We start from the raw sequence: 22,871 nt of genomic DNA on the forward strand, positions 1-22,871 counted from the left end.
GTAAGAGAAACTTTGGTCTAACCCTCACACACACAGATGTAAAGATATTTTTTTTTTAAAGATTTTATTTATTTATTTATTCATGAGAGACCCCCAGAAAGAGAGAGAGGCAGAGACTCGGGCAGAGGGAGAAGCAGGCTCCATGCAGGGAGCCTGACCTGGGACTCAATCCAGGGTCTCCAGGATCACGCCCTGGGCTAAAGGCAGCACTAACCTGCTGAGCCACTCGGGCTGCCCAGATGCAAAGATCTTTAACAAAATATTAGCAAATGAAACTCAGCAGTATATAAAAATTTTAAGAGATCATGACCAAGTGGGGTACTTTTGATTAAGTCAAGGTGGATTTAACACTGAAAACTGATTAATGTAATTAACTGTATGAACAGCATAAAGGAGGAAAAAACAGGTTCATCTCAATAGATGCAGATAAAGCATTCGACAAAGTTCAACAGTAATTCATAATTTAACAGAAAAACAGCAAACAAAGAATGAAAGGAAACTTCCTCAATATGACAAAGGTTATCTATAAAAACTTACAGCCAACATCACAGTAATGCTGAAAGACCAAATGCTTCGAAGGTTGAGATCAAGGCAAAGGTGTCTGCTCTCATCACTTCTATTCAACATAGCAGAGGTTCTAGTGAGTGCAGTAAGGCAAGAAAGGGTATACAAGTTAGAAGTGAACTGTATTTCTAGACTATAAGGTCATGTACATAAAAAAGTTCAAAGGATCTACAAAAAAAGATAAACTAGTGAGTGATTTTAGCAAGGTCTATATATGAAAATCAATTGTATATCCATAAATTAGCAACAAACAAGTGGAAAATAATCTTTAAAATACACTTATAATAAGTCAATATGAAATGCTTAGGATATATTAACAAAATATGAGCAAAAATTAGACAAGACTTCTCAACAGTAAAATTAAGACCATAAGAAAATGAAATGTTGGGATAAGTAACTGTCAATTTACATCAACAAGAGTGAGGGAAAAATTAAATTCATTTCTAGAAAAAAGAATTTGACCCTCATCAAAATAACTTATAAAAGAGATGCTTCAGAAATTTGGACTTTGGAAAGTCAAGTGTACAAATTAAACCATTTCAGGATAACCACTTAATAAAAGCAGAAATAAAGACAATGCACGAATCCAATAATAAATAATAAAGAAGAAAAAAGGCAGAATAGAAAGCATAAAGAAAATTGACAGAAATAAATTATAGCAGTTATCACAATAAACTGAAATGGACTGGATTTGCTAGGTAAAAAATTACAACTCACTTTGGACCAAAACCAAAATTGAGTAACGTGGTCTTTAATTAGTTATATCTAAAACATTAACATAGGAAGGCTTAAAGAAATGGAAAGAAAAATGATACAGTATACTAATATTAACTATATATAGGCAAATATTAACCATATATAAGTTGCCTTACCTATATCAGACGTTACAACAAGCATTATGAGGGAAAAAGATTACAACAGTAATAAAAGGAATAGTTTTAGAAACTATTCTAGAAAACAAAATAAAATCCAGAAATTTTGTGGAAGATCTTATGTTTTTTTTAGCAAATGATGAAATGAGACAAAATTGCTAAGGCTATAAAAAAACTTGAAAATGTTATACACTATTTTCAACAATTAAAGAATTTATATTTTTTCTAGCACACACCGTTAAACATTTGTAAAATCTGACAACTTACTAGTTAGAAAAGATTTAACAAATACCAAAGAATCAACACTGTACAAATAATTTTTTGATGTATTACCAAAAAAAGCAGCACTCAATAACAACAGTAGAAATCTCCACTTTAAAAAATATGTAACATGCTATTAAACAGAACAGATAAATACGCAATTCCTAAGGAAAAGGTAATTTAATGAAATAGAATCAAGAATTAGGAAACTTATTTAAAAAAATAATACAAAAACTTGCCCACAAAACACAGGATAGTTTTAATAGCGTTTCACTGAACCTGAAGAGGTAACAATTTGTTCCATACAGGAAAAATAGAAGGTTCTCAACTAATTTATGAGGCTAGTATGGCCTTGCTACCAAAAATATATAAGGGAAAGGATATAGGCAAATTTTATTTGTGATCATAGGTATAAAAAATCCTAAGCAAAATATTAGCAAACCAATTCCACCTCTTTAAAAACAAACGGTCTTTCAAGAAAAAAATAGAAGAAAAACTTCGTGACACTGGATTTGGCAATGATTTCATGGGTAGACAAAAGCAAAGACAACATAAGGAAATACTGATAAACTGGACTTAATCAAAATTGAAAACTTTTGTGCATCAAAGGACACTGCAAAAATAAAAAGGCAACCCACATAATGGGGAAAACATTTGCATATCACATATCTAATAAGGGATTAATATCTAGAACATTTAAGGAACTCCTAAGATTCAACAACAAAAACCACCCAATTCAAAGGCAGGCATACTACTTGAATAGACATTTTGCTGAAGGTATACAAATGGACAATAAACACATGAAATGACACTTAACATCATTAGTTATTAGGGTCATACCACAATAAGATACCACCTCACACCATTTGGGTATTATGAGAAAACACAAAACAAGTATTATCAAGAATATGGAAAAATTGGGGACACCTGGGTGGCTCAGCAGTTAAGCGCATCTGCCTTCAACTCAGGGCATGATCCTAGAGTGCCGGGATCGTGTTGCACATTGGGCTCCCTGTATAGAGCCTGCTTCTTCCTCTGCCTTTCTCTTTCTGTGTCTCTCATGAATAAATAAAATCTTAAAAAAATATATGGAAAAATTGGAACCCCTGTGCATTGCTGGTGGGAATATAAAATGGTGCAGCCACCCTGGAACACAAAATGTTGCTTCATCAAAATATAGAATAACTATATGATCAACAATTCCACCTCTGGATATATATATTCAAAAGAATTAAAAGCAGGAACTCAAACAGATCTATGTACATAGATACTCATATATTCATTGCAGTATTATTTCTAGTAGACAAAAAGCAGAAACAACCCAAATGTCCACGGATACATAAAATGTGGTATATATACCCAATGGAATACTACTCAGTATTCTAGTACTTGAGAACTTGAAAAGGAATTAAATTCTGTTAGGTGCGGACATAGATTAAACATTATGCTAAATGCAATAAGCAGACACAAAAGGACAAGGATTGTATAATTCCATTTATATAAAGTCCCTGGAACAATCATTTATAGAGATAGAAAGTAGAACAGTAATTACTAGGGACGGTGGGGGTGGAGTAAATGGAAGTTATTTAATGGGTACAGGGTTTCAGTTGGGGATGATGAAAAAGTTCTGGAAATGGATAATGGTGATGACTGCACAACAATGTGAATGTACATAATATTACTGAACTATACACTTAATGTATATAAACAACAACAACAAAAAAACGTGACTATACAGTACCCAGCCCATAGCTAGACAAAGAAACCAAGAGAAAGAAACCTCGATGTATGTCAAAGACAGCAAGATAGATTAGTCCATGAATAGTGCTGGGACAATTGGGCTATTCTCATGGAAAATGAAATAAAATCAGATCCTCATCTGACAAAATACCATAAGGTTTAAAGACCTACATGAATAAGAAAAACTACAAATTTTAGAGAAAAACCTTAAGGGAAAAGGTGATAGAGAACATTAATATTTAAAATTCCTGAACATCAAAAAACATAAAAAAGGTAAAAATAAAGTGGAAACATAGTTAAAGCCCGTGTAAATAAAAACAAGGAATACTAGCTATAATATATAAAGAATCCATTCTATTAAGAAAAAGACATTTTTAATTGAAAAGTGGGCGAATTACACAATAAGCAATTCATAGAAGGTTAAGTGACTAATAAAACATTTGAATTCTCCAAGTAATTAACTCAATGAAATAACATCTCATAAGCAAGTAAAACAAAGAGAATCCATTTCACATTCATTACTTTAGGTAATTTCAATGTCCGATAGTACTGAGTGATAATGTGTGAGGAAACCGGAACTTATAAATTGCTGATAGGGTGATACACTTCTAGTGTCAGGTGAATTGGTACAACCACTTTAGGGAGCAATTCCCCTTCTAGGTACCAACTCCATGGAAACTTATTCACATGTGTGCAAGAATGTAGAATATTCACCACAGCACTAATTTGTAATTATGAAAAAGTGGAAGCAAATTGTCTCTCAGAAGAATAAATCTAGTTTATTTACATAATACTATACAATGATGAGAATGATCTACATCTGCCAACATGGATAAATCTCAAAAACAGTGGTGAATTAAAAGCTGCAAAATAAATATATACAGTGTAACATTCATGTAAAATGTTAAAATGCAAAGCAATTTTTAACAGTGTATGGGTAAACACTACAGCAAGAATACAGAAATATTAAACGTACACATTTGGAATCACCCAATAGAGAGCTTTCTGTGGTGATGGAAATGTTCTGCAACTGCACTTATCCCAATATGGTAGCCACTAATTAAGGAACTATTCTTTAAGTCCAAGACATAACAATTTGGGATTTTGCTGAGGTATCACTGAACAATGTACACATTAAGAGCTTGATGTTCAGAGCTAGTCACTTACCCAGTTACTGAGCCTAAACAACCATCAATTCTATAATAATGATCTCCTATTTTATTTGTAATTTTAAATACAACAGTGATATCAGGGATCTACAAACAACTTAAGGTATACCGTACTATGCATGTCAAGGATTTATTTTATTCAAATATTATATAAAGAGTTTCAAAAGATCCTTGGTTTGTCTTCAAAAATCATTCATTCTAATTAATTCCCACTAAAGGCAAAAATAAAGACACCAGAAGCTTATAACGAAAACATCTTAATTTGATTTTCATTTCTAAAATTTTTGCAGAAGATACATTTTGAGTAAAATGAAGAGTTTTAGGCAGTTTAAGAAATAAGGATTAGGCCCAGTTATTTATATTTAAAAGAAAAAAATTTTTCTTTTAAAAAAAAAAATAAACCAAATGTATTAGTGGTATGAAGAAAAAGCATCACATTTGAAGTATTGTTTTGAGATTTTCGTGGTCTAGAGTTCGGTCACAGAACATTCCATGGCAATGGTTGAACCCTATTGTGTACTATCTTAGAGACTCTCTATTGGAGAGATGGAGCAATATGGTATAGGATGAATTTAAACAGCATCCAACAAACACTTCACTGTATTTGCTTCATACTTTTTTTTTAGAACTGCGTCTGGAATCCTTTCTCTGTTTGAAAATAGGAGAATTCAAGAAACACAAATCTGTAAAAGGGTCTCCTCTTCTCAGTTTCCTATAAGGATAAAAAGAACTCTTAGGCATAATTAGAAGCATCTCAATACTAACTCACTCTTCATATAAAGTTATTGTAAAATATGCCAGTGCTAATCTTCCCACTTCACTTTTTAATCAAAATTTTATATTTCAATAAGACTCACTCTTGAACAAAGCTCCAAATATTACTCCCCTCACCATGTACCATTAAGAGTGGGTTCCACAAATCAGATACTTACGAAGCGAGTGTGGGTTCCTTATAGTTCATACTGACTGCACACCTGCGCTTTGGCAGAGACACTGCTGGGCTTTCTTTCATTTTTGGAGAAAGAGAAAGTTTTCTGATTTTTGCTTCAGGATATAAGGGGACATTGGTGATATCCTTCAGGCTAAAATGAGTTGAGCAGTGAGTTTCAGGTAGTGCACCTACGAAAACAGCTTTTATTGAACATGGTTCCAAATGAAAGAAAAAAGAAACACAGGAACTAAAATTGTGTGCAATTACATATCCTAAACATATGCAGAATCCAGCATTTTATTGTACAGATTTTTTGATCTATTTATCATTTTTTCATCCCAGTAACACCTAAATATTACTGTAGATGTAAAGAACTGATGCAACAGATTACTAAACTTAAAATTCTTTTTAAAAAATTATAATTTTTTAAGGATAAAGAAGAATTAAAATTTAAAATTTAAATTTAAATTATGGAATTTCATTTTAGTTCCACCTTGCTCCACAGAATCATCAATATCAAAATTTATCAGGTGGCTTCCTATAGTCTTAAAAAGCCACTTAAACTTTATTAAATCCATGAGAATTCTTTATCATAGCCTCTGTGGAGACCAGCAGGAAATGGGTTCCCTCTGGTAAAGCTAACATGTTAAAAAGTTAACCAATGTTTTTCCTATCTTAAGCATCCAAATTTTCTAATTTGAAGCTGTATCTATATTGGGTGACAGGTACGCACCCAGCACATAGAAGGACAATGCAAGACAATCTCTTCAAACAGTTTTAAAAGGCAAATTGTCCAAGACAAACTAAATTATAACTGTAAATGCCTATATTTAGCAACCATGTTCTCCAGGGTTATCTAGGTTTCAAATTCTTTCTTCTGACCCCACATAAATGTATTATATTACACTAATTATTCCAATTTTTAGATTGGAAAATATGGCTAAGCAACATCCAATCCATGGTTATATTCTAGAACAATGCTTCTCAAAATTTTGTATATATAAATTCCCCCAGAGCACTTGTTAAAAAGATGCAGAATCTGATTCAAGGTTATGTCTTGAGATTCTGCATATTTAAGAAGTTTCAATGCAGTGGTGATGCTGATGATCTGGGGATTAAACTCTCAGTAATACTATATCAGAATGTTATTTTTTTTAAAACTTACTGTGTAAAATTTCAAGAATACACAAATACAGAGACAACAATATAAGGAAACCCCAGTTCCCCACCTTCAGTAATTACCAACCTTTTGCCAATCTTGTTTGATTTACTGTAACATAATAGCATATTTTAAAAAATGTATTTGCCTACTACCACTGCCTAACTGGTTGACCTTGGAAAGTCATTTAAAATTTTTTAGGCTTTGGGCAGCCCAGGTGGCTCAGTGGTTTAGCGCCACCTTCGGTCCAGGGCGTGATCCTGGAGACCCAGTGGGGCTCCCTGCATGGAGCCTGCTTCTCCCTCGTCCTGTGTCTCTGCCTCTCTCTCTGTGTCTCTCATGAATAAATGAATAAAATCTTTAAAAAAAAAAAATAAAAATTTTTTAGGCTTTAAGATCTCTTATAAACTATACAAACATGATGATACACTTCATAGAATTTTTCTGAGTATCAAATGAAATAGCATTATAATGTTTTGGGAATGCTACAACCTATATGTATTAGTTCTATACACTAACTAAATTTCCCAGATGAGAATCTTTGTGGCCAGATGTAGGCTATATCAACTTTTTGTTTCTTTTTTTTTAAAATTTTTATTTATTTATGATAGGCACACAGTGTGAGAGAGAGGCAGAGACACAGGCAGAGGGAGAAGCAGGCTCCATGCACTGGGAGCCCGACGTGGGATCCGATCCTGGGTCTCCACGATCGCGCCCTGGGCCCAAGGCAGGCGCTAAACCGCTGCGCCACCCAGGGATCCCTAGATCAACTTTTTGAACCATACCTACTTTTGATAAAACTAATAAAAACAAGATTTTTCTAAGCAATAGTTTTTAGATGTCTTACAAATGTCTTAGAGAAGAATAGGAAGCCCATTGAGTAAAAAGTTTGGTCACCTTTCATTAACTAGAATGAATCAATTTAAAATCATAGTTCCTGTTATATTGAATATAAAACAAAGCCATTAAAATGACAGGTTACTGGATTCAAATTTGTTTTCATTTTCAAGGGCCTGTTTCAGATAAGTGTATAAAAGATGTTTTAATTCGATCTAGCTCCACTAAAAAGTTTTTCCTTACCTTGGAAGCCTTCATTTACTGAAAGTAAAAATGCTTTCTCTGTAACAAGTAGTATTTTTCTTAAAGAAGATTTAAATTAGCTTAAAGCAGGTCATAGCCATACAATTGCGATTTCCACCCCCAAGCCCCCATTGTTTAATCAAACTGTAACTTCCCCCAAAGAGACAGATGGCAAGTCTCTAACCTCCCCCAGAGAAACAGATGGTAAGTATAGCATATAAGCATCAGGAGTGATCATTTATTATAAACATTAAACATGCAAGCGAACAAGTAGATCACTTACTGATAGGAGTTTCTGTAAGCTTAGAATCCTCCATCTCTTTTTCATTTCTGTATTTTTGTGCTCTTTTAGGTCGAGACCTGGCAAGTGGGCTATCTGGTTCACTGGAGAGATCTTGACTGTACTTGCAAGTGGGCAAATAAAGGTCATCAGAATCATCTCCTGAATCACTTGATTCATAGATGCTCACTTCAAATTCCTTATTGTTTTCTTCTCTGTTAGAATCACTGTTCATTTTTTGCCGGAAAGGGGTGAGATGAATACCTTCTACCAAATTAAAATTGTAAGCATCATTGGAAGTGACAGATTCATCCAATTTTTTTTTGGAAACAGTCTTTTTATTTTCACTTTTGCTCCCTTTATACTTTGATCCAGATTTTGATTTTCTCCTTCTGTTAGCTTTTCTTTTCTCCTCTTTTCTTCCTTGTGCACCTCTATGCTTATTTTTAGCTTGTTCAAATTTATGTTGTAAAATGTTTTCTTTTGTTTTATTAGGTCTTCCTGGGTCTGTCAGCTTTGGTGATAAGTTAATTTGATCCTTATTCCATTGACAAACACTTTGTTCCACATTTTCAGATATGTGCATGTTTACTAGTGGGTCTTCACATCTAATTCTTTCAGATTCAGAGGGCTGCTGTGAGAAATGACTGATTTCAAAACCATCCAAGGCATTGAACTGACATAGATTGTTAAAATGTTTCTTTAAACTTCGACGGACAGATACCGTTCTAGGTAAAGCATTGTCGTAAGTAGATTTATCTTCCTCTGAATCCAAATCAAATTCCAGGCTATGTTGAGAAACAAGTATTTGCTCTGAGAATTAAAAAATACATGAGAAAACGTTTTACGTTTTAGTAATCTTAGAACTCAAAACTTAAAAATGGAATTAATAAAAAGTCATTCTATAGTTCTTCCACATTTGCTGTAAGTAAAATACAAATCTGGGGAACTTAATACTCCATTTATTTTGCAATGCTCAATTAATGGTTTCTACTTGACTTGTGAAAGAATCTTATATAACCTTCAAAAATATTCTAAATGGGGTCTCTCTATGTTCCTGGTTTAAAGAAAAACTAATAGGCTATATGTATCTATGTATATAGGATTCAGTGGGAAAGAATCTCATATTCTAAAGTAGAACAAGCATACTGAGAAAGTGGGAGCTAAAGTGTTCTTCGAAAAATGAGTAAGATTGAGATAATTGCAAAGCCCTTCAGGTAAGAAATATAATCTGCATTTTTAGGAAAAGTGAGGATCTTTGGTTCTGCTTATTCAAATGCTATTCCTTCTTCAAAGCTTAGTTCAAATAGAGAGGACTGATATTTGAGAACAGGGACATGTCAATTTAGAAGTAGAAAGAATGCGATGGCTTTGGAGATCAGCTTTGAGTTTAAACATTAGTTTTTACCATTTGGGCTACTTCTTGTGAGATACTTTACTTCTTTGGGTCTACATAAAATGGGACCAACAGCACTTACTTTCTGAGGTTGTTGTGAGGGTCAAGTGAGAAAGTGTATATAAAATAGCTAACACAGGAGCTTGGCACATAGTAGGGCTCAGTAAATTCCAGCCGTTTATAACTGATTATAGATTTGGCAAAATGAATGGATGTATTTTTTTTTAAAGATTTATTAATTTATTTATGATAGACATAGAAAGAGAGAGAGAGAGGCAGAGAACAGGAGGAGGGAGAAGCAGGCTCCATGCCGGGAGCCTGACGTGGGACTCGATCCCGGGACTCCAGGATCGCGCCCTAGGCCAAAGGCAGGCACTAAACCGCTGAGCCACCCAGGGATCCCTGAATGGATGTATTTTAAAACTGTCATTAGTCCATGTAAAATAAACAGATTTACTTTGAGCAGAAGAATGCCAGATAAACAAAGTTTAAAAGTTAAAAAGAAAAAAATTAGAGAAATTTAACTATGTTACTTGTTCACAAAGATCTCATCTTGCCCTTAACAATATTTTTAATTTTTATTTGAATTACCTTCTATTTGGAATGATTCTCCTTGTTCTGGAAGGTGAGCTTCCTGAAGAGGAACTTGTCTAGCCAATGAAAAATAGAAATTTACTTAACAATATAATAAAAAAAATTTAAGATTTTCTTAAAATTAAGCTTTTCTCTTTCTTTAGTATCATTTCATAATTCTAAATCAGTGTATCTGTTCAGTATTATCAAAGAAAACAACTACAAAAAATTAAGCTGATACAGAGGCTGGTTTGTTATGAATGACATTCAACTCCCACTGGAAGAACTGCCTATCAATGAAGACATGCCATAACTCCTCATTTCATTTAGCTGGAGAAACAGCCAATCAGTACTGACTTACAAAATATATTACAGAAATGCAATTTGATTACTCAACTCTTTAGCAGCCTGCTTCATCATTAGCTGAGCTGTTGATTCTTTTTTTTTTCTTTTTTTAATCTCTTGGTAGTATGTATCTTTAATGGTGCCTAACTACTGACCCCTCTGAAATTAATACTACTTATTTTCTTTAAAAATCTTCTCCCTCTTTGGCTCATGAAAGAATTTCCTTTATGCTTTCATACTATTACTGGCTGTTTCATTCTAATTTTATTCTTTGTTTATTATACAGAATGTTTCTCTAAACATCAAAAATTAAATATAGGTTTAGGTAATAGAGTTAAGGTAACTAATTAGTAACAACTTCGGGAATCTTATAAGAAGTAAATTACCCCATCTTCCTTTTTGATCATTACATAAATATTTTGTCGGGTCTTACAGTTCAGTAGTTTTAAAACAATTCATGATTAAAATTAATATGGGGATGGAAGTCGTCTTAGTGATTACTTTTGTGAAGAGGAGGGCACAGACTTGAAAGGGACAGGAGGAGATGGCATCTGGCAGTAGTTTTAATTGGGGATAATTACATGGATGCATGGTACTATCTGGAGATATTTTTGGTTCTCATAACTGGGGGAGGGAAGTGCCACTGACGCTTAGTGGCTTAGGCCCAGGATGCTGCTAAATGTCCCACAATGCTTAGGATAGCCCTCCACAACAAAGAATGATCTGGCCTAAAATGTCAATGATTCTGAAACTGAGAAAACCCAGCAAGAAGGAGGAGTGCTCTATGTCATAATTGAAATTTTGGTTCCACAGGTGTATGTATTAGTCAAACTCATCAAACTGTGTAATTAAGATTTGTGCATTTTACTGTATGCAATTATATCTCAGTAATTCTAAACAAAGTATACTTGATCCAAGAGAAGGGGAAGAGAGTATATGGGGGTCTGACCTTATTTAGGAATGAACCGGATTAGCAAGACAGGGTGATAGCTGTGTTAAACATGATGTTTTATTTCATTTCTAAACCACATTATTTGTAGTACTGGCAAAATATGGTCATATGAATAACCAATCCTTCTTAGAATTAAAACATGACACAAGAAAAATATAACTGAAAAAACTCAGTTATATTTACATAACTAGCTTATTCCTAGACTCAAAAAAGTAAAATATAAGAAAGGTTTGGCTTGGCTATATGTAACAGAGTATCAACGTACCAAATTTTTTAAAAAGCATTTTTAGTAGAGAAAAACATCAGACTCCAAACACCAGAATCTATACGATGCAAATTTTCTTTCATAAATGTATCACAGAATTAATTCTTTTTTTGTAATTAGTAATCATAATAATGAATTTGATACTAACGGTAAATCCTTCACAGATAAATCCCCAAGGCTGTTGTCATTATTGGAGTCCATTCCAGAGGGACATACTTCTCGGTTCTGTTAATATATTAAAACAAAGAAAACATTGGTATAATTGAAATACTCATAACAAAGCATTCATTTATTCAACAATAAAAATGGATGAGCAGTCTACTGTGGTGCTGGGTGTTGTTCTCAGAACTAGACCTACAGCAGCTAAAAAATAGATTTAGCTAAAAAATAGATTTAAGTCTAACCCTCTTAAAGCTTACATTATAGTGTAGGGAGAGAAAAATTTAAGACAAAAGGAAAGAGAAACATAAATAATTTCAGATATTGATAAAGTGCTAATCAGGAAATACTCAGAGTTGAAGTGACAGAGTACTTGAAGTTGGAGGGTTCTCTTAGCATGACTTTCATCTGAAATGTAAAGAATGCAAAGGAGCCAGTCATTGAAAAAGCAGGGAAAGAAAAAGCAGAGGAAACAGCAAATACAAAAGTCATGATGTAGGAAAAACCTTGCTGTGTTTAGAAAAGAAAGGCCATTGTGGCTAGAGTCATCTATGACCTTTCTTAATAAGAATGGTAGGGGATGTGCATGCAGAGGCCTTGAGAGTTACAAGTTTGGATTATAGTCTAAGTGTGATGGGAAGTCACTTAAATGTTAAGCAAGAAGTAAAATGATCTAAGTTTTAAAAAGACCAGTCTGGCCACTGTGTGAAACATGGGGATTGAAAGGGACCAAGAGCAGAAAGAGTGAGGAAGTCATTGTAGTAAATCTAGTAAGACATGCATATTAGATAGGACTTCAGTCCTATGACTATAGAGGTGAAGCCCAGTGGAAGGTGTTGAAAGACCAAAGTGTGCTGAGAGTGAACAGAGATGGAGGTGGGGACAGTGAGGGAGAGGGAAGCCTCTTTAGTTTTATTTATTTTTAAAGATTTTTATTTATTTATTCATGAAAGACACAGAGAGAGAGAGACAGAGAGAGACAGAGAGAGGTGCAGAGACACAGGCAGCGGGAGAAGCAGGCTCCATGCAGGGAGCCCAACGTGGGACTCGATCTCAGGACTCCAGGATCAGGCCCTGGGCCGAAGGCAGGCACTAAACCGCTGAGCCACCCAGGGATCCCCGCCTCTCTATTTTTACTTGAACAAATGGATAGGTTGTTTTATGAGATAAGACTTACAGAGAGGCAGAATTACACAATATTTTTGGGAGAGGGAAAATAGAGTTGGGCTTCATACAAAATATGTTTGAAATCCTTTATAAATATTTAGGTGAATATATCAAATACTAGTCATGTGTGTGTGCCTTTGTAAGTCTTGAGCTATAAATTGGAGGTCATCAGCAGACAGTATTTAAAGCCATGGGAGGAAAAGATAGGTCTAGCTAGGACAAATGACATTTGAAGGTAAAGAACTGAGCAAAACAGACCGACAGGGAATAGTCAGAAAAGCAGGACAACTTAGGAGAGTATGATAGTAAGAAAGGCAAGAGATCAAAGTATGTTGTTTATTAATACAAGGTCAAGAAGAAAGAGAAATGGCCAGTAAATTTGGTCACAAAAATTGGGGTTTGTGGGCACCTGGACAATGACCATAGAATGATGGGGATACAAGAGTGAGTTCAAATGTAAATAGAAACTGAAGAAATGAAGATAATAAGTGCTGTTCTCTTTGCCTTTTTTTTTTTTTTTTTTTTTTTAAATTTGGTTTGTATTTGTTACAACCTCTTAAAGCAGAATGTGACTTGAGCACTACATTTCCACTCACAAAACTTGGGGAGTTACTTCTTGAATAGCTTCACAACACGCTTAAGGAGGCTTAGAATTTCGCTAAACAACGCTCTTCTTTGGAAAACAAGCCCTATCCGTGGCTACTCCCATCCAGTTGGTTCATTTCACTACTAGTTTCTAGAAGCCTGGTATATGCAGTTGAGAACTACAAGGGACAGAAGATTTAAAAAGACCCTAGAAGGTGAAAGTTGTTTTAACCAGTATTTCTTCTTTTACACATCTGCTGTAAAGGGAAGCAGAGAAATGAGGAGTTAAGGGATATGAAACCAGGAGAGGTTTTATTTATTTTCTTTTCTTCTTAAGGCAAGAGATACTAAAGCACATCTGTATGATAGCTAGAATGATTCAGCCAAGAGGGAAATACATGTTGAAAGAGCACAAACTTTCTAGAGGAAAGTCCTAGAGATGAGAAAAAGGGAATCTGAAGCACAGGGGAGGGCTCAGCCTTCAATAGGAGCAGAGGCTCTTCTACCACTGTGACAGGAGGGAAGATGAAGAACACAGGGTAGACATAGGCAGATTTGTCGATTTGTATTAGGAAGGTGAAAGCTCCAGACAAATTCCATAGAGGTCATTCTAATTCAGTTCAGTTGTTTTTTGAAAATTTTTTAAAAAAGATTTTATTTATTTGAGAGAGAGAGAAAGCATGCACTAGCAGGTGGTAGGGGTTAAGGGAGAGGGCATAGCAGACCCCTGGTGAGCAGGGAGCCAAATGCAGGGCTTGACTCTGGGATCATGACCTGAGCCAAAGACAGATGCCCAGCTGACTGAGCCACCCAGGTGCCCCTCTTTTTTTTGATTTGATGCATATATAAGATGCTGGTATTATGATAGGTTAAAACTTTAAAACTATTCAAGAGAAACAAAACAACTAGAAATTTAATCCTGTTAAAAGTCTTAAATTTAGGGGCATCTGGATCGCTCGGTTAAGTGTCTGCCTTCAGTTCAGGTCATGGTCCCAGAATCCTGGGATCTAGCCCTGAGCCTTGCTCATTCTGTGTCTCTCTAATAAATAAATACAATCTAAAAAAGTCTTAAATTTATTTTCAGTATAGCTAAATATTCTAAATTTAAGTAGTATTATTGCTAAAGATAAATAAAGGAGACTATTTCATTACAGAATAATATAATTTAATAACAAGTTACTAAAATGATTCATTATAAAAGCTAGGGAATAAAAAGCTATTAGAAATTATGTTGTAGGGATCCGTGAGGGGCTCAGCGGTTTAGCGCTTGCCTTTGGCCCAGGGCGTGACAAGTCCCACGTCGGGTTCCCTGCATGGAGCCTGCTTCTCCCTTTGCCTGTGTCTCTGCCTCTCTCTCTGTCTCTCATGAATAAATAAAATCTTAAAAAAAAAAATTATGTTGTGATTAATCCTTATAAACTAAGTTAACTATTGATAGGCAAGAAAAATATTCTTATCAAAGCATTTTAAGCTTTTCCATCACTGATAAATTGACTTGATAAACACGGAAGCATGAGTATAGAATGATGGTTGAAAAGGAGTGACACATGTAGCAACTATATGGCAGAAAACAAACTTTGATATCTTAAATGCTAAGGACACTTTTGCCCAGCAACTAATAATATGGTTTAATGAATACTCAAAAATCATTGTAAATGTCAAAATGCCTGCAATAACAATTTTTTTCCTACTGTTCGGGTACTCATTTTTCACTATTCTATATATGATTTCACCAAAAACTTAGGAAAGGGAAAAGGAAGATTCAAATGTCTCTGGAGAGATTTTTTTTTCCCTCACTAGTTGACCGAACAAGGAAAAGAAAAAAAATCAGGAAAGATTATATTCTGAAGGAAAAAAAAACACAACCAACCTTTATAAGCAAGCTAACCCTCACATGAAGAAAAAGCAATTATATCAAATCTTTATAGACAATTCTTTGCTACACTCTATATGCATATATTGTATATATGTATGTATATTCTCTATATGATAGACAAAATATGGAATCATGTTAGTTGCAGGGAAGCAAGAACTCTTTCACTGACTCCCCCTGGCAGCAGAGAGCTGACTAATTCCCTTCCTGAGTCTATAACCTTCCCCTAATCACTATGGTCTGGCCTTCTTCTCTGGTTTCCTGGCCTAAGTATCCATACAAATGTCTTTACTAGCATAGCAAACAGATGACCACCCAGAAACAAAGTAAACTTTCTGTTAATACAGAGTTAATGTATACTTTTCCTTAACCAACTAGTAGGTAAAAATGACTCTCCAAGAGAGCACTTCAATTCTTCCCTCCCAAAGTAAGGGAGTTCTTATAAAACCTCACTAGATATAACAAAACTACATAGAAGAGATAAGATTTATACCACTGATTAAAACTTCTGGTCTACATCAAGCTTTTAGACCTTTAGCTATCTTTGACTCACTTAGCTGAACAGTTGAAGGGACTAGCAGTGCAACAGGTTAACCTCATTCTTCTGTACTTTGTCTTGCTACCTACTTTCAGAACCAAGTTATACAAGCTCAAGCCTCAATCACATATGTGCTTGAAGTTTTCTTTAACTGGCCACAAACAAGAGCTGTGCTGAGGCACTGAAGAAAGAGGTTTTGATCAATTCTCTACTAACAGAGCTATCAGTAATTAATTTAAATCAAACATAATTAATTGATCTATCAACTCATGGCTGTCACACTTTTTCCTAAGAACTTCAGTCTTTGTAATGAAAATACCTGAGAAGTTTCTTCTGTTTGTTGTGAAGTCAGTTTTTCTTTTAATGCATACAGCTGACACGTGAGATAATAACATTCTCTTCTCAGTTGCAAGATGATATCTTGGGCTTCTCTCACTTTAGACTTTTCATTTTCCAAAGCTAAAACTAACATTCTGTTGTTGTCTTGGTAGTTTTTTAGCAGTGTAGAAGCGTTGGCTAAAAGAGAATAAAAAAATTTTTTTATTATGTATTAAATCCAAACTTAAAAAGTGATGCAAAAGCACACGAAAATCTCTTACAGATTATTTGGCATGGCGCAGCTATAAAAGACTTTCGTTTGCCAATCTCTGCCAAATTTTTATTCCTTTTCTCTTTCATCCGTCTCTTTATGTCTTCAAGACTATCTTGAAAGGACTTTTTAAGGCACCTTTCCTTGGCCATCTTCTACCTAGGAACTTAAAACAATAAAAAGCATTTAATTTTTCTAAGAGATAATATCAAATACAAAACAAGACTGAAAACACAGGCTGTTTGTAAAATGGATTAAACAGACTTAATAACTGTAGAATTAGCTTAAAGAAGGTGGCTAACCTGGTAATAACTTACATTTTGCAGCTTTTAAATCTCATTAATATTTTGGCATAATATTATCCTCCTCAGGTACTTTATAGGGAAGGTTAATAAATGTGCATTTCAACTCAAAGACTCTGTAATATGCCACTATGTATTAACAAATATCCCCTGGGGCTTACTATATAGTAGGCATTATGGGAAATACTTAGTATTCTATTTTGATGTTGTTATGTTTCCTACAGACCATGTTTATGACCAACATTTACTGTTTTAGTATTTACTAGACTTACAGCATTAATTTAGAGGTAATGATATATGTGGGCTTTGTTTTCCAGTTCTTCCCTCACTTGATTAACTTTCTTCCATGCTCTTTTAACCCAACACTTAAGATATGCACACACTCAAGAAAGTCAAGGTGATCTTCAGGTTTTTAAACTATGTAGCACTATATACAGTTTTAATAGGCTATCATAACAATTATAGAGCTAGAAAGAATAGGAACTGAGGCAGGGGAACATGCTAGTTTTCTCAAAGTTTATTTTTAAAACTCAGGTCTGTTAGCTCCTAGTAAGTCATGAATATAGCAAACAATCCATTAAATAATGGTTGTTCTACATACTGTTAAAAGTGGCAAAACAAGTGCTGATAGTGTCATATGCTAATACATGAATATACTTAAATTTTTCAATGCTGCAAGTCAGATTTGGTTCAATATTCTGCTACTAAGCCTATCAAACTACTTTTCATGAGCATCTTTTAACCTAGATTGCACTCTGCAGATCTTAAAATTACAAAAGGAAACCGGCAATACAGTTTATAAGAATAAAATTCTTATTCTTACAGTTTATAAGAATAAAATTCTTATTTCCTACAACCATATACACAATTTTCACTACAAAAGATACCTCCATCTCCTCTAAGTTAGTCAAATATTTTACTGTACCTTATCTTTTCTCAGATATCTTCTCCAGACCTTACTTATTTTCCTCTATACAGTGTCTGGAGGTATTAACTATAGATATGTAGATCTCATTTATTATTTTCTGACAGTGGAGGCACAACACATACTGAGATGTTTCTGGTAAAGCAAGCACAACTATTTTTTTTAAAGCACTAACGTTAAGTTGTACAAAACAATGTATCACAATGGAATTTTTTTTTCTTTCTTTCTTTCTTTCGTTCTTTCTTTCTTTCTCTCTTTCTCTTTTCTTTCTTCTTCTTTTTTTTTTTTTTTTTTTTTTTAATTCATTAGAGACAGAGAGAGAGGCAGAGACATAGGCTGAGGGAGAAGCAGGCTCCCGGGTGGCCTGATGCGGGACTCGATCCCAGGATCACGACTTGGGCCAAAGGCAGATGCTCAACCACTGAGCCACCCAGGCGTCCCCACAATGGAGTTTTTGAAGTTCTAATCGGAGATGTTTGATAGCCATACAGATTAAGTGACCGATCAAGTTAGTTTAGCAAAGCCTTACCTAAATATCTTTCGTGATTTCCTTCAAGCAACTTAAAATCACAGAAGAGATTTGGTGTACCAAAAGTTCCCTGTCTAGCCCATTAACATGGGGTACGGTGGAGACAACGCATGAAACAGGTCACAGCGCAGGACGAGTCCGTCTGTATTCGGGTGAGGGGTCTAGATTCAGAAGAAGCTAGAATATTTGATCTCCGCCATCATTCTTTCAGCATTCCTGCTGCGGAACGCGGCAGCCAGGTAGGGCAGCGATCAAGGGTGACCGAAACAGCAAAACAAGGACACCGACGGAATCGCGCCGCACAAAGAGCTGCCAGTTTGTGTGCCCTTACGTTAAGCGCGGCTTTTGGAGGTGCCATGGATGCCTCTACACATCACCGAATCCACAAAATCCTGCAAGGCGGAAAGTTAGCGTACCCGTGTATTTAACCAGAGTAAACGGGGGCGTGGGAAGGCTCAGGCCGGGTGGGTGAGCAGAGAAAGGCACCGGGTCAACCCGACTCCACGGCCCCCACACCGAACTCAGAACGACAGAGAGATCCCTGGAGGAAGAGGCACGGGGGCCACAACACCCCCGTTCCACACCTGGAAGACCCGCGGCCTCCTCTTTCTCGGAGAGGCTCCCGCGAAGCGGACGTGGGGGTGTCGCCCGGAGAAGGCCCGGAAATCCTCCTCCCGCAGGTACGTCCCAAACAGTACCTTGGTCACCACCTGTGCCGCAGCTGTCGCCCTCCTTGCATCCCAGAGTTCCGCGAGGCCGTCCTGCCGGTGTATCCCGAGCTCCGGACCCTCCAGCCCTAGGCTCCGACAGCGGGTCGCCCGCCAGCTAACGCGAGCACATTCGAAATTCTCCGCCGCGCTCCCCCATTGGGCGGCGGACGGGCGGTCACGTGAGGCGCCGGCGCCGCCACGGACGCGGCAGAGCCCCGCCCCGCCCCGCCCCGCCCCGCCGGGCTGCCCACGTGACCCGACCCGAGCCTCCACATCCGGCGTCTGCAGCTCCCCGGCCTCTGGAGGGCGGAGTCTCCAGTCAGCGCGTCGGCCTGGGGGCGCTTTTCTGCGCGCAGTCGTTGGCTTTTAGGGGCGGAGCCGCCGGGAGATCGTGAAGGGTGGGTATTTCGGAGCGTTCGACGAGCTTCCTGTTCACTTTAGTTTTGCGGTTTCCCCGTCTTGGAGATCGTGCTCGTGGGCTCCCTCTTGTGAGGAGAATCTCCAGAGTGGTTTGCCCGCCGAAGTGGTCGGCCTGCTGAAGAGAGGCATCTGGCAGGGATATGAAAGCCAAAGTAGGAAGCGAATTTCGGATTAACGGGACGTTATTAGGGAAGTTCCAGATACCTGAAATATTCAGCGCCGGGTTCTTCGTCTGGCTGCCTGTGGCTCTTCAGCGCGAGCATCCACATGGCTACTGACCGCCTCAGCAGCCTGGGAAATTTTCCTTATTGATTTTTAAACTCTCCCCCAGCCTTTCCATGCCCCGTCGATCACCCGTCCGGTCAGTTCTGCCTTTTAACTTTTTTTTTTTTTTTTTTTCACGTGCAAACCCCACAATTTTCCATACCCCAATCCGGCCGGATTCCTCCTCCCTTTCTGTGAACTGTAGCGGTACCTACTCTGACCGCAGCCTCCACTCCCTTTTGTTCCTCACAGAGTGATATTTTGATAAAGCAAATATGATGGAGTGCGAAACTCTTAAGTGGCTCTCCACTGCGTTTAAGATCGAGTTCAAACTCCCAAAGATCTTTGGGCTTTAGAGAGCCCTATGGTTTCTACTTTCACTTCTGAATTTCATTGCCTTGTAACTCGTCTTGCTACTTTTTGCCCATGCTGGGTTTTTTGTTTGTTTGTTTGTTTGTTTGTCAAGAGCAGTCTTTCCTTTACCGGGGTTGCCTTCGTCGTATTCATGCTGCAGGTCTTATTGTAGAGGTGAAATTTTTTCCAGAAAGCCTTATCTGCCCCTAAAGCCTCCTTAATCAGCCTGCTTTGTTCATCCTTGGTGCCGTGCACGCACTTTTCCTACTTTTCCTTTCGTACCCCTTGTGGCCTTGACTTATCATTCATTGTCTGTTTATTCAATTTGCATAAAGGTAGAAACTGTATGTGCCTGTATGTAGTTAAATATTCAGCATCTACTTAGCAATTTGCCATTAGTAAGTATTCACCGAGACAATAAAAGAATGAGTAAATGAAATGTAAGCAGTTGTTCTGAATTTAGGCATTCAATTCATCATGAAATTTGTTTTTTAGATAACATTTACATCCTTATTCTTTTTTTAAAGGATTTTATTTATTTATTTATTTATTCATTCATTCATTCATTCATTCATTTATTCACAAGAGAGACAGAGGCAGAAACATAGGCAGAGGGAGAAGCAGGCTCCATGCAGGGAGCCCAATGTGGGACTCGATGCCAGGACCCCGAGATCACACCCTGGGCCAAAGGCAGATGCTAAGTAGCTGAGCCACCCAGGTGCCCCCACATCCTCAGTCTTGTCTAGACCTCACCCTCATGCCTTCTTGGCTTGATGGAAGAGATCAGAACATCTGTCTTTAGCCAACAACTTGTTCTCCAAGTGTTATGAGCGGGATCACTTCCATTATTCCTGGGGTGTGGCTTATATGTGCAGAAGCATCAAGAAAGGCTTAGTGGTAGGTACAGTACAGCTGGTGCTTGCACTGCAGCTCAGGGTATGGGGCCTGCCACTTACACCAACCTCAACTGATGACATTAATCACTCTGTTCTGTAGGTGTGGGCAGTGGCCCTGGCAAGATTGGCACAGGTGCAGGGTGGGGAGGAGATGCTACTCGGTTTGCACACTGCCCTGGTAGGTCTGCGGGCGTCACGGTCATAACCCTGCACAGCAGAGTCAGGCAGTCATGGACCTACCAGCAGGAGGACATCCTGGCCACAGTGGAAAATTTGTAGCCAGAAATGAGAAACATTGCAAGGCATCTTAACCAAGAAGTTGCAGTTCATGCGTATCAGTTGAGGTGGTCCAAAAGACTTGCTAGGCTCACTTATCTAAAGAATATGCAGAGGTGTGGAGTGCCCGGATGGCATAGTTGGTTAAGCTGAGAACTCTTGATTTTGACTTGGGTCACAATCTCAGGTTGTGTGAAAGAGCTCCAGCCTGGGGCTCTGCGCTGAGCAGGTGGAGTCAGCCTGGGATTCTCATTCTCCCTCTGTCTCTGCCCCTCCCCCCCTTGACTCTGGCTCTCTTATTATTATTATTTTTTTAAGATTTTATTTATTTATTCATGAGAGATGCAGAAAGAGAGAGAGAGAGAGAGAGAGAGAGGGAGGCAGAGACACAGGCAGAGGGAGAAGCAGGCTTCATGCAGGGAGCCGATGTGGGACTCGATCCCAGGACTCCAGGATCACGCCCTGAGCCGAAGGCAGGTGCTAAACCGCTGAGCCACCCAGGGATCCCCATCTCTGGCTCTCTTAAAAAGAATATGCAGAGGTTTGTTTCAGAGCTGTATGTTTGGCATAACTGCCACCCCTTTAGAGCCAATGAGCTGGTTTGGATTCTGGTTCCATTGTGGGTCTTCATGTCTGTTGCTCTCTGGAATTCTGTCACAGGGGCAACATATTCAGGAGCAAACTTTGCTGTTCAGGAACCAGTTAGCTATCGATGGGGTGCTAGAGTTTCCTGACCTCACTGTACTAGTGGGGTTCTGCCTGTCTCCACTGGTGTCATCGTGGAGATTTTTGCTCTGCAAAAAATTGGAATGTCTCATTTTCAGACATACATCGCACACTTTGTACAGTATTGGTGTTGATGATTCTAACTGCTGTGACAGTACCTTCATTGATGGTCTTCCACTGGTGATGTTCTAGCTTCACGGGACATTTACAGAACCTACTGATGTGTTCTGCTAGGTTTTGCCAACTTTGCCTAATACTGGTGACCAAGTCAGATTCAGACATTCCTTATAAGGACCTCTTTGCTGCCTTTACACTAAGTTCATTTCAAGAAAATGACATGCTTTTCAGTAATTTTCAAACAGTTGCAGTGTCACTATCACAATAGATTTAGGCTTAGAAATTCAGATGTGATTTAATTTGTATTTAAAATCATGAATTGTGTGAAGTGCTGTACGTTAAGATATAATCAAAATATATTTGACAATACTTAAAATCTTTTAAATGCTAGAAATGTAAAGAAAATTTTAGAAATGAAATCCTAAAAAATACAAAAGTAGAATCAAAGTGTCTGGTTCTGCTTATAAAATTACTAGAGGTGCCAGAACTTTGGAAAACAGGATAATATACTGAATGATGTAGAATTATATTGACAAATCCTATACATTAAAGTTTTATAAAATAAGAGAATCCAGGGAAGTGCTTCTTAAAATTTTGGAGGCGTGGAGGATTACACATTTGCTGAAGGTATGGTTTTCTTTTCAGAAAAATCCTAGGACTCATAACATGACAGCCTTCATTGATGACTCCCCTTGCCCCACCCTAAGTCTTTCTGGTAATTCCTGGTTGAGAAATATTTTTCTAATGGAACACACAATGGTGAGTTAATGTGTGACTTTTATAAAATGGACTTGAGTTATAGGCAATAGAGTAGTGCATGAAGAAGGTACCTAATATGGTAGGTGATGTTGCCT

The 22,871-nt window shown here is 37.2% G+C and overlaps 1 protein-coding gene and 1 pseudogene across 3 annotated transcripts; one reads left to right on the forward strand and one right to left on the reverse strand.

The window, feature by feature from the left end:
* Nucleotides 1-1,299: 1,299 nt before the first annotated feature.
* On the reverse strand, nt 1,300-19,156 carry SGO1 (shugoshin 1). 3 transcript variants are annotated; one of them, XM_077865364.1, is made up of 9 exons: nt 18,953-19,156; nt 18,255-18,396; nt 16,509-16,664; nt 16,229-16,425; nt 11,736-11,812; nt 10,044-10,102; nt 8,060-8,869; nt 5,539-5,725; nt 1,300-5,318 (listed from the first exon to the last, which is right to left on the reverse strand). In XM_077865364.1, the coding sequence occupies exons 3-9, from the start codon at nt 16,648-16,650 to the stop codon at nt 5,216-5,218; spliced, it is 1,575 nt and encodes a 524-aa protein (XP_077721490.1). In that variant the 5' UTR covers nt 16,651-16,664; nt 18,255-18,396; nt 18,953-19,156; the 3' UTR covers nt 1,300-5,215. The 3 variants fall into 3 exon arrangements, with proteins under 3 accessions (XP_077721490.1, XP_077721491.1, XP_077721489.1); XM_077865365.1 differs by lacking the exon at nt 18,255-18,396 and having other exon boundaries at nt 18,839-19,156; XM_077865363.1 differs by lacking the exon at nt 18,255-18,396 and having other exon boundaries at nt 18,953-19,155.
* A 2,551-nt stretch (nt 19,157-21,707) lies between these two features.
* Nucleotides 21,708-22,236, forward strand: LOC144294345 (cytochrome c oxidase assembly protein COX18, mitochondrial pseudogene; annotated as a pseudogene).
* Nucleotides 22,237-22,871: the final 635 nt, after the last annotated feature.

The sequence above is a fragment of the Canis aureus genome, chromosome 22, assembly GCF_053574225.1.
Source record: "Canis aureus isolate CA01 chromosome 22, VMU_Caureus_v.1.0, whole genome shotgun sequence".
Lineage (NCBI taxonomy): Eukaryota > Metazoa > Chordata > Mammalia > Carnivora > Canidae > Canis > Canis aureus.